This window comes from Patagioenas fasciata, chromosome 2 (genome assembly GCF_037038585.1).
Source record: "Patagioenas fasciata isolate bPatFas1 chromosome 2, bPatFas1.hap1, whole genome shotgun sequence".
Taxonomy (NCBI): Eukaryota; Metazoa; Chordata; class Aves; order Columbiformes; family Columbidae; genus Patagioenas; species Patagioenas fasciata.
In genome coordinates, this window is record NC_092521.1 from 91,220,479 (window position 1) to 91,235,915 (window position 15,437).

The window sequence follows — 15,437 nt, forward strand, 5'->3', positions numbered from 1 at the left end:
CCAGTCCTGTTTAACATCTTTATTGATGATTTAGATGAGGGGATTGAGACCACCATCAGCAAATTTGCTGATGACACCAAGTTGGGGGGCAGTGTTGACCTGCTGGAAGGCAGGAGGGCTCTGCAAAGAGATCTGGATAGACTGGAAAAATGGGCTGATTCCAATGGGATGAAGTTCAACAAGGCCAAGTGCCGGGTCCTGCACTTTGGCCACAACAACCCCCTTCAGCGCTACAGGCTGGGCACAGAGTGGCTGGAGAGCAGCCAGACAGAAAGGGACCTGGGGGTACTGATTGACAGCAAGCTCAACATGAGCCAACAGTGTGCCCAGGTGGCCAAGAAGGCCAATGGTATCCTGGCCTGTATCAAAAATAGTGTGGTCAGCAGGACAAGGGAAGTGATCCTTCCCCTGTACTCTGCATTGGTGAGGCCACACCTGGAGTATTGTGTTCAGTTCTGGGCCCCTCAGTTCAGGAGGGATATTGAGGTGCTGGAGCGGGTCCAGAGAAGAGCAACAAGACTGGTGAAGGGACTTGAGCACATGACCTATGGTGAGAGGCTGAGGGAGCTGGGGTTGTTCAGCCTGGAGAGGAGGAGGCTTAGAGGTGACCTCATTGCTCTCTATAACTACCTGAAGGGAAGTTATAGTCAGGTGGGAACTGGTCTCTTCTCCCAGGCAGTTAGCAATAGGACAAGGGGACATGGGCTTAAACTCTGCCAGGGGAAGTTTAGGCTGGATATTAGGAAGAAGTTCTTTACGGAAAGAGTGATCAGGCATTGGAATGGCCTGCCTAGGGAGGTGGTGGACTCACCGTCCCTGGAGGTTTTTAAACTGAGATTGGACATGGCTCTTAGTGCCATGATCTAGTAAATGGGCTGAAGTTGGACCAAGGGTTGGACTTGATGATCTCTGAGGTCTTTTCCAACCTAGCCAATTCTGTGATTCTGTGATTCTGTGATTCTGAGGATGCTGTTTACCATACATCATGTTCAGAAGATATAACCTGGGGGTATTCTATTTATTTGTTTACAATATAAAGTCTCTATTTTCTTTTTCCTTGATTGTTTTGGTGTTAAGTGGAAACTCTGAAGACATTCTGATCTTCAAAAAGGGTGCACGTGTGCACCTCCCGAGCACTTTGTTCTCCACAAGCTGGTACTGCTGGTACCAACTGTGGGCGAAAATGGTTGAAGATATTTGCTTACAAAATATACTATACTTTGAAAAGTGAATGCCTTTGGTGTTCCTTTTACCTTTGTGGTTTTGTCCTCGAGTTCAGGTCTCAAAGCTTTTCTCTGCGGGTAGGGTGGGCGGAAACCAGTTTAAATATAACATCTCTGGGGTCTCACAAACTCTCAGCGGCAGGAGATGGGACATCTGACGACGAGCACGGCAGACGGGCGGGACCCGGCGCCACTTACGCCCGGGCAGGGGAGGAGGGCGGCGGACCAGCCGAGGGGCCCTGGGCTCCCTGCCGCCTCCCGCCCTCGCCGCGGGGCCGGGGCTGTCGCTCCGCCGTGATGCCAGCGTGGTGCTGGGGGACGTCGTGCTTAATCCTGACCCTCCGGGCGTTTTCCTCGGGGTATCTCTCGACGGGTTGAAGCTTAAATAATTATGATTATAATAATGAATTATGGGCGCCAGCAGCCCCTGACCCCGCGCTTCCCCCCGGCCTGGTTGCAGGAGGGCAGCCGCCGGCACGGCTGGCTCCGCGGGTGCGGCTGTCGCTTCTTCGCTTGTCTCCTCCACGGCCCACACGCCTGGCAGCGTTGCTCACAGCTCTCTCCTCCGCGCCGTGGTAACGGCGGCCCCGGCGGCGGGCTGCGGGCGGGAGGACGTGCGGGGCCGCCCGTCGCGGCCGCTGATGTTTCCGTATTGCCCGTCCCGGGAGGTCCCGCCCCCGCCCGAAGCGCCGCTGCCGCCCCAGCCCTGCGGGGAGGCTCCGGGCCTGGCGGGGGGGCGCGCCCCCCACCCCGGGGCCTGCGGCGGGGGCTCCGGATAAAGCGGTGCCGGCCCGTCCGCCTGCCGCCACAGGGGCGGCCGGGAGGGGCCCAGCGGGGCGCCCCGCCATGGCGAGCCCCGCACGCCCGCGGCAGGAGCTGGCGGCGGAGGAACGGAGATTCCGCGGCGCGGCCCCGACGGTGCCCCGCGACGCCAAGCGAGAGGCGGCCGGGGAGCAGCGGCTGCTCCTGCTGGAGCTGCGCCGCTGCGGGCGGCCGCCGTCCCCCGGCCCCGGCGAGCGGCGGGAGGAGGGGGAGGAGGAGGAAGAGGAGGAGGAGGAGGAAGCGGCGGCGGGCGAAGGCTGCTGCAGCAAGTGCAAGAAGCGGGTGCAGTTCGCCGACTCGCTGGGGCTGAGCCTTGCCAGCGTCAAGCACTTCAGCGAGGCCGAGGAGCCGCAAGTGCCGACCGCCGCGCTGTCCCGCCTGCAGAACCCGCCCGCCGACGAGGGGGTCCCGCAGCCTCCCGGCGACGAAGCCCCGCCGCCGGCCCTGCGCCTGGTGCCCGACTTCCCCGACGGCGGCGAGCCCAGCGCCGAGCGGCTGCGGCGGCAGCGCGTCTGCCTGGAGCGGCTGGGGCGACCCCCGGCACCTACCGACGTGCGGGGCACGGTGCAAGTGCTGGGCTGCCCCGGCCCCAAGGAGGTGACGGTGCGCTACACCTTCAACGAATGGCTCTCCTTCGTGGACGTCCCGGCCACCCCCCTGCCCCCGGCCCCGGTGGCCGCCGGCGACCCTCCCGCCGAGCGCTACAACTTCAGCCTGTGCGTCCCGCCGAGCCTGCGGGAGGGCTCGTCCCTTCACTTCGCCATCCGCTACCGCAGCCCTCAGGGCGAGTACTGGGACAACAACGGCGGCCGCAATTACACGCTGCGGTGCTGCGGCTCCCCTGGGGCCGGCCCTGCGGCTCCCCCCGCCGCCGGCAGCCCGCCGCCCCCCGCCGCCCCCCGCTACTGATCCCGGCCGGGCGAGGGGGACCGGGGCGGCCCGGCCGGGCAGGGGGCGGCGGCCGCAGCCCCGCACCCTGAGGGCCGTTTTGGGAAGGCGACAGCCAGCGCGGCGAGGCACCCGTCCCGGAGACTACCCGAAACACGGATGTGCGTAGCCTCTCATTGCTGTGGCTTGTGGAATCCTTTTCCTTTTTTTTTTTTTCTTTCTTTTGGAGAGAACAAGGTGACTGAGTAGTGTGGGCTTTGCGTTTCCCCTCTTGAAGTGAATTTTTGAGGTCTTGATTTGGGCTTGACTTCACTTACCCAGTTAGTGAGAGATGCATGGAACACTTGTGTGAAAACTTAATGGCACTTTCGCTACAGGTTTAACTCAGCATCCCAGTTTTCCCATTCTCACATCCATTTCAAGGACATAATACTGCAACAGCAATGGTGTGCTTTGCCTTTTTTATTATTTTTTTAGTTCAATGGACTCCATAACAATACAATTCACTGTTGTGAGCACCTGTCAAACTCATGACAGGGTTGCATGCCCGTCCCACCTTTGCTCTGCCTGTGGTGGCTCTGAACAACAGGCAGTCTGTTTTGGGGCTGGATCTGGGGCTGGACTGGGCTGCTCTGGTTTTTGTCATTCAGCACACTTTGATACCGCTCCCCACCTTCCCCAGCCTTCTGTGTAGATCCCATCTGGCTAATAGCAGCCAACAGGGACTTCAGCAAAAATGGTTTTGCTTAAAATAGACTGTTGACTTCTTCTCACACAACTGACAAGTCTAAAACTGAGACAAAGGAGTTAAAATATATGCCAGTGCTGGGTTTATCAGGAGAACTTTGGTAACACCTTTGGGTAATGCACTGTAAAGTAAAAGATGGTGTCTGTCTCACACATAGTTCTGTACTTTGAGGTCTGGGGCGCAGTGACTGATTTGGATGACCTTCTCACTTAGGAGTGACAGTGTGATATAGAGAGGGTGTCCTCGGTAGTGAATGAAAACAAGTGCCTTAGATCAGCTCTCCTTATGTTACATTTTGCACCATATTTCTCAAGTATTTCTAATTTATTTGGCTTATTTTGCTACATATTTTTCAGTATTTGTATGTTGCTGGAAAAGGGGTTGATTGTGCACACTGTTGGACTTCGCAGCGCTGGACACTTGAAATTATTTCAATAGTCTTCACTCTTGCATTGCAAGCCTAGAGGCTGGCTACTACTGGTGTCCCAAGTCCTGAAATTATGCAAAAAGTACCAATTAAGATGGGTTTGTAAGAATAAAAAAGCTTTAAAAAAGTTTAAAAGCTCACCATTACAAATCTCTTGTTTCTGTATAGCAAAACGTGACTGGGTACTTCTTCGTTTTGCAACCTGCTTGTCCCCCTGCCCTAACGTGTGCGGTGCAGAGGGGCTCAGGCTGTGCATGCGCCTCATGATAACTAGGGACATTGCCCGATCCTTGGTGGCTTTTGGGGCTGTAGCTGAAAGGCAAGTCACCGTGTAAGTACCTGACAGCCCAGTACACTCGTGTGACAGGCATAGAGCCATGATGTCAGGAAGCTTTACCAGCACAGGTAGAAAATACACAGGTTGAATTTTGTTCTGGCTCTTCTGTGGCTTTGACTCTGCTTGTTTTCTTCTGATACAATAACTCAAAAATTTGAGTTAATTTTTGGATGAAAAAATAATTAGACAAGACATTGTCAGAATTCAGAAAATGTGCTGATGTGGATTTATGTTCTTCAGCAAGACCCTGGGAGATTTTTTTTTTCCTTTTGAAAACAGAACATACTGTGAGTTTTCTCAGGTCTTCATTTCCTGTGAAGATGTAAAACATCTCAAAGCCCATAATGAGCACCTTAGAAAAATTTGCTTCCCTATACAATTCCATGTACTTGAAAGTAAGTCTTCAGATAACCTGCCTCTTGAGAGACCTGGTAGAAAATCAGAGCTGGAAGAAGGGTTTTTTTGGGGGAAAAAATGTGAAGCACAGGGAGCTTCAAACTAAAGTTGCCGCAGTTTTGCTAACACACACACTGCTTCTGAAGCACAGCCGGCCCCCCTTGCCACCTAAAAGCATGCGTACATAAGCCATAGTGTGAGAATACGGCCAAGTAAAGAGATGTTTAATTCCTTCAGAAACCATCTTGCTGTTAGACTACCACCAATCGCTTAAAAAATCCAGGGTATGAAAGCTCTGTGCATGCAAACTGGTGAAGTTCTTACTGTTGTTTTCCATGTAACATGTAAACTCTTGCTAAAAGCGTGAAGGTTTAAGGGAGAATAGCGAATTCAACTACTTCCCTACACAAGTTTGCTGTAAAACTATCGTGCATCACAGGATATTACGTGGAATAATCTGGTATGAATTAGTCTTTCTTCAGATACTTGTGTCAATGAAATAGTGTGCTCTTAAGATCGTATGTGATGGTTACAGCATTAAGATTGATTCTTCATTTAAGTACAATGTAATATTTGGGGCTCCTGAAGCCCATTCCTTATTCTGTGCTTTGTTTATTCATAGCTTCAGAGAAGAAGGAAACTTTTTTTTTTTAAAAAAAAGAAGTGAAAGGAGGGGTCTCTCCTTAAACAAAACTTAAAGGAGTAGCCGTATTCTGATGGTGGTGTCTGGGCAGAGGTGCAGAGCTGGTACCTTGAGGAATCCCAGCCCGCTGCGCTTGTTGGTAGAGGGCTAGAAATATTCTCTGGTGTGCTGTAAACTATGGGCAAGACTGTTGAGACTAAACAGTAAAAAGCTTTTGAGTGCTTCTGAAAACTGGTGCCAGTCTAAAATCCTGCAAACTGTAATAATTAAAGCACAACATTTTTGTGCTTCGATAACAGGTAAACAGCTTTTAATATTAAGGATTGTTTTTTGTGAAAGAAAAGTAGGACCCTCAGATGAGAATCAAAATGCTTTAATAGTGCATTTTTGTACTTTTACAATGATAAACAAGCATAGATTTCCAAGGCAGGTTGCAAGACTGCCTACACACCGTTCTCTGTATTTTCATAGTCGAGGTTATAGGGGGCTATAGAAATGCAAGACCTGATGAAAGATTACATCAGGCAGCACTGTAAAAGTCAGATCTGGACCACGCATGTACCAAATGCCAGCATGCTCGTGTCAGCAAAGCAGGGGGCTGGTGCTCACGGTCACAGGTTGAGATACATCGCATAATTGCAACTTTATTCTCAAAGAAATTTATTCAAAATGAAGCAGTTCTATAAAATCAAAAGGCCTGATAGAGTAAAACATGGAGTGAATCACTCTTCTCGTTTGGTTGCATTACTGTTAATGTAAGACTTTACAGAGATGGAGAGCATAACTTCTGGAGGATGTGTTCATAAACGCTGTCCCTCCCCCAACTTGTGCAATGAGAGATTTGTTAGCACTCTTGGAAAGAACTCCAGCCCCAAAGACCTTTAGTTTATGCAGATTTCTGGTCCCCCTCGCCATGGATTAAGGACACAAGAGAGGAATAGCTGCCAAATGGTTTAATAGGTGTATATAAACCAAAAAGTTTAATATAGTTTAACCTCTATAGTGGGTGACTGTGAAGGTCAACAAAGTTAAAACTTCCTTAAGCAATTATTTGCACCTTACACTTGCATTTAAATTCGGATTTAAATGATCCAGAAAAGGACTGTGAAGCTAAATTTACTTTGGTGTCACGAAGAACTGCAAACTTGCATGCAAACTACTCGTGTTTTATTTAAAGCTGGGGCTTTCAGTCAGGACTCGAAAAGCCTGGCTTCTGCTCCCATTGGCTTCTCTGGGATTTGGATCCAGCCCAAAGTGCTGCGGGAAGGTAGGGGAAATGCTCTAGGTTTAATTGTCTATGCTGTTCAGAGTCTTGTGTTACAGGGTTAGGAAAACATGGCACCGTGATGGATGTTCATCTGTCAAGAGTTCAAAATCTGCTGTCTATGCATGGCAGTAATTAAATCACCTTAATTGTTTTTCATTATTCTTTTTAAGAGAGGGAAAATTACTTGCCTTGGATTAACATATTTGCCAAGACTGGTATAAATATTTATGTGGTGCACTCTTTCAGTGGAAAGCCTGTACATTCTTCACGGGTCTCCATAGTTCTCTGAGTACAGAATAGTTGTCATTTGAATGCACTACTTACCATCACTTCTCCCTCTTGTAAAGCCTCAGTAGATACTGGGCTTAACAGTAGAAAAGGTAAGAACTTTAGAAGGAAGCATCTCTTGCAACGCACTGATGATACTTAATTTCCTGTGTAAGTGGCAGAATCCTTTGAGGGTTCGTATATTTGAGAAACAGGTTTGAGAGTTCCCATTTTTTTTCCTCTTACAGTTGTAGAAAATACACAGCATTGGAAAAACTACGGGCTTCTCTCTCATTTTTCCTGCTTCCACACTAAGGGCTTCTCCACTCTTTAAAATACTGAAAAAACTAAGAATGTAAACTCTCAGTAAAAGAGCTGCACACCTTCGTTCTTTTTTATAAAGCTCATCAAGCAAAACATTCCTAAAAGTATGAAATAATTATGCCTGTGTTAAGAATTGTGCAACAAAGCCATCACTATACTCCTGACGTGAATAATGCCAGGATTTCACTGTAGATCATTATGGAAAACTCAGGAAAACAGTCAGTGCGCAGCTCTTTCATGGCTCTGTTCATGTGTATGTATGGTCCTTGCTGAGTATCCAGAGAGATGCATTTATGTGCGTTACAGAAAGTAAGCTCAGGGGCTGGTGCTTCTCCATTAAATTGTTCTTCTACCTGCTGACGTTAAAGGGTGAAAGGAATGCTTTTAATGCCTGGAAACTTGGTAAAGTTTTATATAGAAATACCTTTCTAGAAATGTGAGTAGTAAGTCAAAATCCTCCTTAGTGTATTTCAATAAAGCGTTCACACGTTTCTCTCTTGTGTTGCTTTCCTCCAGGACAGCTCCACCTCCGATATAGCTGGACATCTTGAAATTGAGCTTTCAATTGCAGTAAAATCTCTTGAGAAGTTGTAACACTTAACAGAAATGCCTGCCCTTTAAACAGTTACTAATATTAAACAAATGGTTCTCTTTTTTTTCTCTTTTTATTTTTTTCTTTCAGGGCGCTGTTTCCAAGTTTGTACTGTAAAATTCATGACAAACTTCAGGACATGTAAACATTCAAGTTTTGGTGCACACTGCTAAAGTTAACAGTTTGCTAAAATGCTGGGATCAGGAACAGACAAACATTTGTAATATAATAGGAAAGCAAGCTTGTTTTGGCAAGACATCGCTTTAGTAAAAGATATTTATTGAGCTCCCTTCTGTTTTAAGGAGAAAGGTTATACTTTTAATAATAGCGGACATGGCACATAAGTCACGGGATCATTCCTTTGTGTTTTAACTATTCCTGTTGTTTACACTGCTTTGACAAAATCCAACAAAGCTCCTGGCAGCGTGCCCAGAGAGAGAGATTTAATGGGTATTGCAACGTAAACGGAATTGGTGAAGCAGGGAAGGTGCGGCCGTAAGAGCGCGGCGGCTCCGAGGCTGGACCGCGGTGCCAGCTCCACAGTCTCCATCCGTGATGATGAGCACATGCCCAGCCAAGGGCAAGGACAGGGCAAGTGGATCCAAACATAACACTAACGTCATCCCAGCCCACAAATATTATTTCTGCGCTGAGCTTCCTAAGCCAGATGTGGTTTCTAAGTGTTTTCCTTCTGTAGCTCGTAGGATTTCAGTGATAAAGCATTTGGGAAGCTATGCTTTTATACAGAAGTGGGTATGTTACGACAAAATTTACTTAAAATGCACATTGGGCAGGGAAAAAAAAATATTTCTAGGTATCTTCCAATTGTGTACAACCGATATAAATACCTAACACTAATGGAGGGTGCACTTAGCGCGTGTTGGTGAGGAAAGGTATCTTAGAGGGAACAGACACCTAACATGCAGTGACTGTGTGGGGTTTGAGTAGTAAATGCCAATAACCTTTGCTAGCTTTGCAGTTTTGTTAACAAGTTAACCTTACAGAGGCTTTTTTGGTCCTTAGCAGCAGAAGTTTTCTTACGTTACTTCTAATAGGTAATGTATAAAACTGTATGGTAAGCTGATGGTTAATTTGGAACGTGAACTAATTTTTCCCTGACTGGAAAAGTGAGCTGCCGTAGCATCTGGACTACGGACTGGGAGGCAACGATCCTGAATTTTATTTATATTTTTCTTGATGTGTCCGCTCTGTAGAATGCATCCTGAAGGTTACTAGTGCTCCATTGCAGGTACAAATGGCTGAGAGAGAATCTGAGTGGTGACTTTGTGGCACAAAGTAGGAGCAGATGGCATGAATTAGGAGAGCAGTACTGTTGCATCTACCACAAAAACTCAATGACAGAATCTTCAGGCATTAATGGAGAAGTAATCTCCCTCATGCTTTTAAGGGAATTAACATGAAATTTCACATTTGCATGATTGCACACCTATATTGCAGCATGTACCATCTACAGTTGTATTCTTGGTGGAAACTGAACAACAAGGAACTTCACTGGAAATGCACTGGTATCTTGGAAAACGTTAGTATGTATTTAAAAGGCTTCTGTTTGAAAACAAACCGTTATTTTTAAGTAGTAAAAATGTTACTGATGGAGTTGTCCCTGTTCATAAAATAGGGCTACACTATTTATAAGGATGTTTATTTTGTTTCCTAGCATACATTCTCAAATACTGAATTGGTATGCAGTGCCTGTTCTAGTAATTAAGCTGTTTTAAACAAGGATTTTGCATGTAATGTTTAAGGGACCAAGTTCTTTAGAGTATAAAACTGGCAGCCCTTCCAAGCCTTTGTCCTCTCAAAGTGTAAGATGTTATTCCATTTCTTTGAATTTGCTGGAAGCTTACATAGTAATCAAACCTTTCTTCCCCTACACTTTCACCATTAACTAAGTGCACTTCATTATGCAGTTGTGCATGTGGAGATTTAAAATACATAATCTAATGTATTTTACCTATTAGAATAATTAAACTCCATATAAATGTTCACTAAAAGCAATTTTCATTGCAATACTTACACACCTAATACGAGAAGAATTATTACTGTATTTGCCTTTTATTTGAAGGTGAAAATGGAGGCTACATTTGTAGACTCAAGTAGTCACAGTATCTTATTCTGTACACTACATTGTTGTTAACGGAACGCATTACTATACATTTCGATCTAACTGTACAAAATTATAAAATACACTTTAAATGGTAGTAAGAAATGGGGGTTTGTTCTACATTAGACACTTTTGTCTATCGTCTGCTTTAATAATGTTACCACACAGCACGGACAATGCAAAGCAATAGAAGTTCTAAACAATGATGAATTTTGCGAAGAAAAATAAGAGGAGGTTTTTAAAGGAGACAGTGCCATGTAATTAGTTTTGAGTTTCTGTTTCTCTTCTTAAAAAAAACCAAAAAACACAACAATCCCCTGGGGAAAAAAACAAATGAAGCTTTCTTTTGTATGCCATTAAAACAGCTTTGCAATGCCTTTTTTTTTTTTTTTGCAAATTTCTGATAGAAAACAAATTCAAGCGTGGCAATGACTTGAACAGAACCTGACAAAAAAATTTACTTTTTTTTTTTTTAACAAATTGTCTTTAAAGTGTTGATTATTCTACAGATTTAATAAAAAGCAATAAAACACCACACTGAGCATTCCAGTTTTGCTGGGTAAAACTTGCTGCTAATTCCTGGACTTATAGCACATGAGCTATTTTCATAGTTAGGTTCTTTTTCTCCTGCAAAATTCAGGAGCTTTGTGAAAAAGGGAAACCTTGCATGAAGTGATGTGGTACTTTCTGCCAATACCTTCACCTCCACAAATTTAGAAAAGGACCTGGTGGTGAAAATATACTTTAAAGCTCCCAAGCCTTGGTGATGCAAGTCTTACATTCTGCTATTCTGATCTGTTAATTGTAAAAGGAGGATGAGAGTGGTTATTAACTCTTGGAAACTCAAGAAAGAACTAGTGAAAGTTTTATGTCACCTCCCAAAATGTCTTTAAAGAAACCACACAGTGCAGCTTGTGATATTTTTGTAAGTATCAAGGTCCGGGAGCCAAAAACTCTGTTCATCTCTGATTTTAATATTTAAAATGAACTATGTCTTTAGTGATTCAAATCAGATGCTGTGTATTTTTAAAAGAAACGGGATCAATAAGAACTTAGTGACTAGGTGAGGGATTTTAAATCTAACACATCTTTCATGCTCAGTGAGAGAAAAGGGCAGCAGCAGAATAATGTATCTGGTTCCAGGTAGTTCAATGAAGTTTTATTGTCGAAGTAGGGTAGGAACTATTTAATCACATAGGACATACAAGCAAACAGATACCAAGACTACCTTATATGCTATTATAAATCACAGCAATATATTTTAGAACATGTGAACCATTAGAAAATACTTTGGTTGCCAAAAACTGAGTCTCTCAGACATTTCTTCTGCTAAACAGAAAAGCTCCGACGTGCAGTGACTTTATGCATCTGTATGTGGCACTGTAGGATGCTGAAGATGGTCCAGTGTTGCTTCAGGATCAGAGTCTTCTCACAGCTATGTGTTTCCTGGACCCTCAATAACCAATTTCTGCGTGGAATACAGCTGCCCAATAGTAACCTGCAATCAAACCAAAATATCAGAAAGTGAAGCAGGAAAGTAAACAGGTTACAATTTCCGCTTCACAAGAGAGATTAAAAGCAAACCAAGAACTGAGTAGGCCATATATTAAGCCTTATCATAATTACATTTTTCTTTCTATACACATTGTTTTTGTAAACAGTACTACTACCAGCCTAGACCTTAAGAAAAATAACGGATACATAAAATATCTGCATGTACAAAATCCTGAAATAATGACACTGAGGAATACCATTCAAAAGATCATATTAAAAGCAAACATTAAAAGTCACTACACAGGAAAAGGAAACAGGCTGTATGTTTAGAAGAAGGAAAATAATAATGCAGTGAAAGATAAAGAGACGCTTTTTGGGTGGAGAACCTAGATGTAAATTTCATGGTGTGGCATTGTTTCCCAGTTCACTTGGAACCCTAGTTTAATTTGCCTTACAAATGGTGAACACAGTTACACAGCTACTTCAGCAGTAACATTTCACACACACTGTAAGTGACCTCTTGCTCATGAGAGGGTATTCACACCTCAAGTATTTCTGCTTTCTAGTTCAAGAGCAAATGAACAATGACAAAAATGCAACATTGATGCTTTGAATCATGGTGTTCTTTGGTACTTTCTAGTCTGCATTGTAACACTGGTGAATTGTAGCCAGATGTGCAGTTGGTGGTAGGCACACACAGCTCTTGGCTTCACAGCTGAGATGTGGAAAGAGGTTTCATGCGAGCAGGCTAATGCATGCTAATGCAGAAGACAACATTTATTTTAAAAGTATGAATTTTGGAGTCTAATGTTGAATATCTATTATGCCCTTTCTTGCCCCTACTTTCTCCCCAAGGGCTGGGCACACAGTGAGTGGCTCTGTGTCCTTTGCACACGCTCACACAAAAAAGTTAATGTATTTAATTATGGAATTAGGACAAAAAGGGCTATATTCTTAATTACACTAAGCACAATGTATTTAGTAGAATTTAATACCACAAAAACTAAGGCTGACAGCAAGTCAGGCTCTCAAAATGGTAAAATATTAGGGACAGAAATTTTTTGGCATTTTTTGTTTACCGTTTTTGAGGGGAAAAAAATCCTGGCAGCTCTTAAATAAAAATTTCTCATCTATGCCCACACTCCCATAAAATGTAAATAATATTGCCTTTTAGGAAATGAACTATTTCATCTTGATAAACAGCCTTGTCTGAAACTTGTAATGCATTGATTTTAATCTTGAAATATTTATTAGAAGGGAGGATTTATGAGCCATTCTTAAAGGAACAGAAGTTCTCCTTGCCAGCAAATACTCCCTTCTTTTGGCACTCTGAACTAAGCCAGTAACAGCATATGAACAACTCTGATTATTTTTGAAATTACTTACAAAGTATGTTGCATACAGAATATTTAAAACAAAGGCCGTTCACAACTGTGGCACGTGTTACCAGTAGAAGTTTTAAGCTGTCAACAAGTGTTACTTATCCAAAGAACTCACTGCTCTGGGTTGTGTGGCGGGCTATACATTGTAGTCGCTGCCTTACCACAAACCATGCTGTAGTACTTAATTTTTGTATACCGCGTTTTGGAGCCCAAAGAATCTTTAATCCTTTCCCACACAGTAGAGCAAATTTAATGGGAGGCTCAGAGGGATTACAAAAATGCTGAAACCTGAATTGCATTTTTTTTTTCTCCACCAACTGGGGAGATAGACGAGGCTGAGTACGTGACTTCTCAGTCAGTCATATCCAGCCGGGGCAGATGGCTTTGCAGGAGAAAGGTACGAGGTGGTGTTTGCCGTCCCTGTGCCAACAGGTGATGTGATCTACTGCTTTACCTCTTGACTGGAACGCAATAAAATCGTAGATGTGTGTGTCGAGCCGCTTCCTTCGCAAACCAGGGGCGTGCAGGCACGTCAGCGAGCGCACAGGCACCAGTGCTGTGCTCTGCCTGCCCTGCTGCGCTGTGACATTTTCAGCTGAACTTTGAAATTTAAGGGTTTTTTTTAAAAAAAACCATTAGCCTTGAATTTCTAACATGATGATGAAGCCTTTCCCATGCACTTCAGACAAAACAAACAGACCTTCCGTTTATAGCTGCTGAAAAACTCACATCTATAAACATCCCCTGGCTCAGCAGAAAGACCGCACTGGTATTTGCACACTGACACTCATTAACCCTCTGAATCAAACCACTGTTCTTAACAGTGTCCTCCCCAATGCTACGTCTAGAGAAAGCACTTCAGCAGCAAGCATCGCTGTGGATCATTCTCCCAAATTAAAGACTTGAGTGCCTGTCTCTTGTGTTCTTTTTTCATCATGTGTGTTTGCAGCTTATACACCGCATGTAATTTACTCTTCTGGTAGCTGGCTCGAAGCCAGCGCAGAGGTCAGTGTCAGGGTATTTTCATTAATCACAGGAAGCTTTTGTGGAAAAAGGCTCGACCATTTGTTCAGCAGCTCTGTAACCCTTAATTTTATTTACCTCTGTGAGGTAACACATTGCAATTAAATTCTGCAGGAAAGAATGCACAATAAAAACCCACTCTGTCATCAGGAGAAGAGAATCATTAGAAATATAAAGGTTGCTTTTCATATTGTACTGAATTAATCAGTGTTTCAATTCTGCCTACAAAATTATGTACTTCAAAAATAAGTCTGACAAGTCCAACTGTCAAAACCTAACAATCTGTCCTAGTTCAAAGATTTAGTGCAAGTCAATGTGGTCAGCTTTTTCTTGTCAAAAATTATGTTGCCTTCCATCTGCATCCAGGACAAGACTTAGGGTTTCAGAATAGGATTTATTAGCAGATCTAAGTTTGACAACAAAAATCATGGGGAGAAAGAAATTATTGAACATTAAGCACCGGTCCATCCTATAACCCATTCATTCTCTGGTTATTAGGTGGTTGTGTGTTCACTTGGAAACAGTACTTTCCCTTGCTCGTGGCAGGCAGCAGTGATCATGGGGAGTAACTATTGCATGAAATCTTCCACAGCTATTGGGAAAAAGGGTAGTAGGAGAGGTTTTCCCTACATAACAATCTCAGAGGTGCATTGCGGGGATGCGCAGTAAGAATTAAATGAGTAGAATCAAATATTGAAAAAAACCCACCAAAAAAAATGTCCTGAAGACATTAGAAGAACATACCATCACTCAAAAAATTCAACAAATCCAGTTTGATTGCCAGCTCTGAACTTTTCCAATGGTCTCTGGCTGGCGAGTGCCTGACTCTCAGGGGCCCCTGTGGCTGGTGAGCAGGTTACATGCAGCTTCCACACCAAGCCACGCAACAGGCACAGCGTCAGTGGGACAGTGGTCAACTGGGAGGTGGCCTGAACCCTAGGGACTGCCTTCCTACCTGACACAGTCAGTGGAGCAGACCCTGCAGACCCATTGCCACTGATCACAAAATACTGCTAGAAGATCATCTTCATGTTTTGAAGGTGTGTGGCATGTCCTGTGGTTCTTATCCATAAGAAGATTTTACTTTGCAGGTCAGAGCTGAGGGAGAAGTGACTGCTCCTATTTCTGCAGGGCTGAAAATAAGGTGACCAGCTTTTAAATATTTTACTGATTTGCCTCAGTCATTGTACAGTGTGTGGTTCTGCTCTGAAAAGTATGTTGGCATCTTTTCTTGACAGCTGTGTTTATATTCAAAATATCCATCCACTTTGATAACCACCACACTTTTTCCTCCTTAGTTGTGCTGGCTCTGCGGTTCAAAGGTGGTCAGGCATCTCTTTTTACCATCTACTTTTCTGAATTATAATTGTGTGGCGAATAACCTATGAGGTCTAACAAATCCTGCCCAACCCTGATGAAGATACTTTTCCTCACACTCACCATTATATTCCTGCCAAACCTGTGAATGACTAGCTACCTGCT

General features: G+C 44.3%; 2 protein-coding genes across 3 annotated transcripts in view; one reads left to right on the forward strand and one right to left on the reverse strand.

Annotated features, from left to right (window-relative positions):
* The first annotated feature begins 1,375 nt into the window (after nt 1–1,375).
* PPP1R3G (protein phosphatase 1 regulatory subunit 3G) lies at nt 1,376–4,248 on the forward strand. Its single transcript, XM_065830070.2, has one exon. The coding sequence runs from the start codon at nt 2,070–2,072 to the stop codon at nt 2,952–2,954; it is 885 nt and encodes a 294-aa protein (XP_065686142.1). The 5' UTR covers nt 1,376–2,069; the 3' UTR covers nt 2,955–4,248.
* Nucleotides 4,249–9,988: 5,740 nt separating this feature from the next.
* The window catches only part of LYRM4 (LYR motif containing 4), a 92,925-nt gene continuing 87,476 nt past the window's right edge, over nt 9,989–15,437 (reverse strand). For both annotated transcript variants that reach the window (XR_010650845.2, XM_065830068.2), the window contains one exon: nt 9,989–11,554. Coding sequence is in view for 1 of the 2 variants with exons in the window: in XM_065830068.2 (XP_065686140.1) it covers nt 11,492–11,554 (63 nt within the window). In the remaining variant the exon portion in view is untranslated. The remainder of the gene's footprint in view (nt 11,555–15,437) is intronic.

Coding starts and splice junctions, on each gene's coding strand:
- PPP1R3G (XM_065830070.2), top strand. CDS start 2,070: ATGGCGAGCCCCGCACGCCCGCGGCAGGAGCTGGCGGCGGAGGAACGG.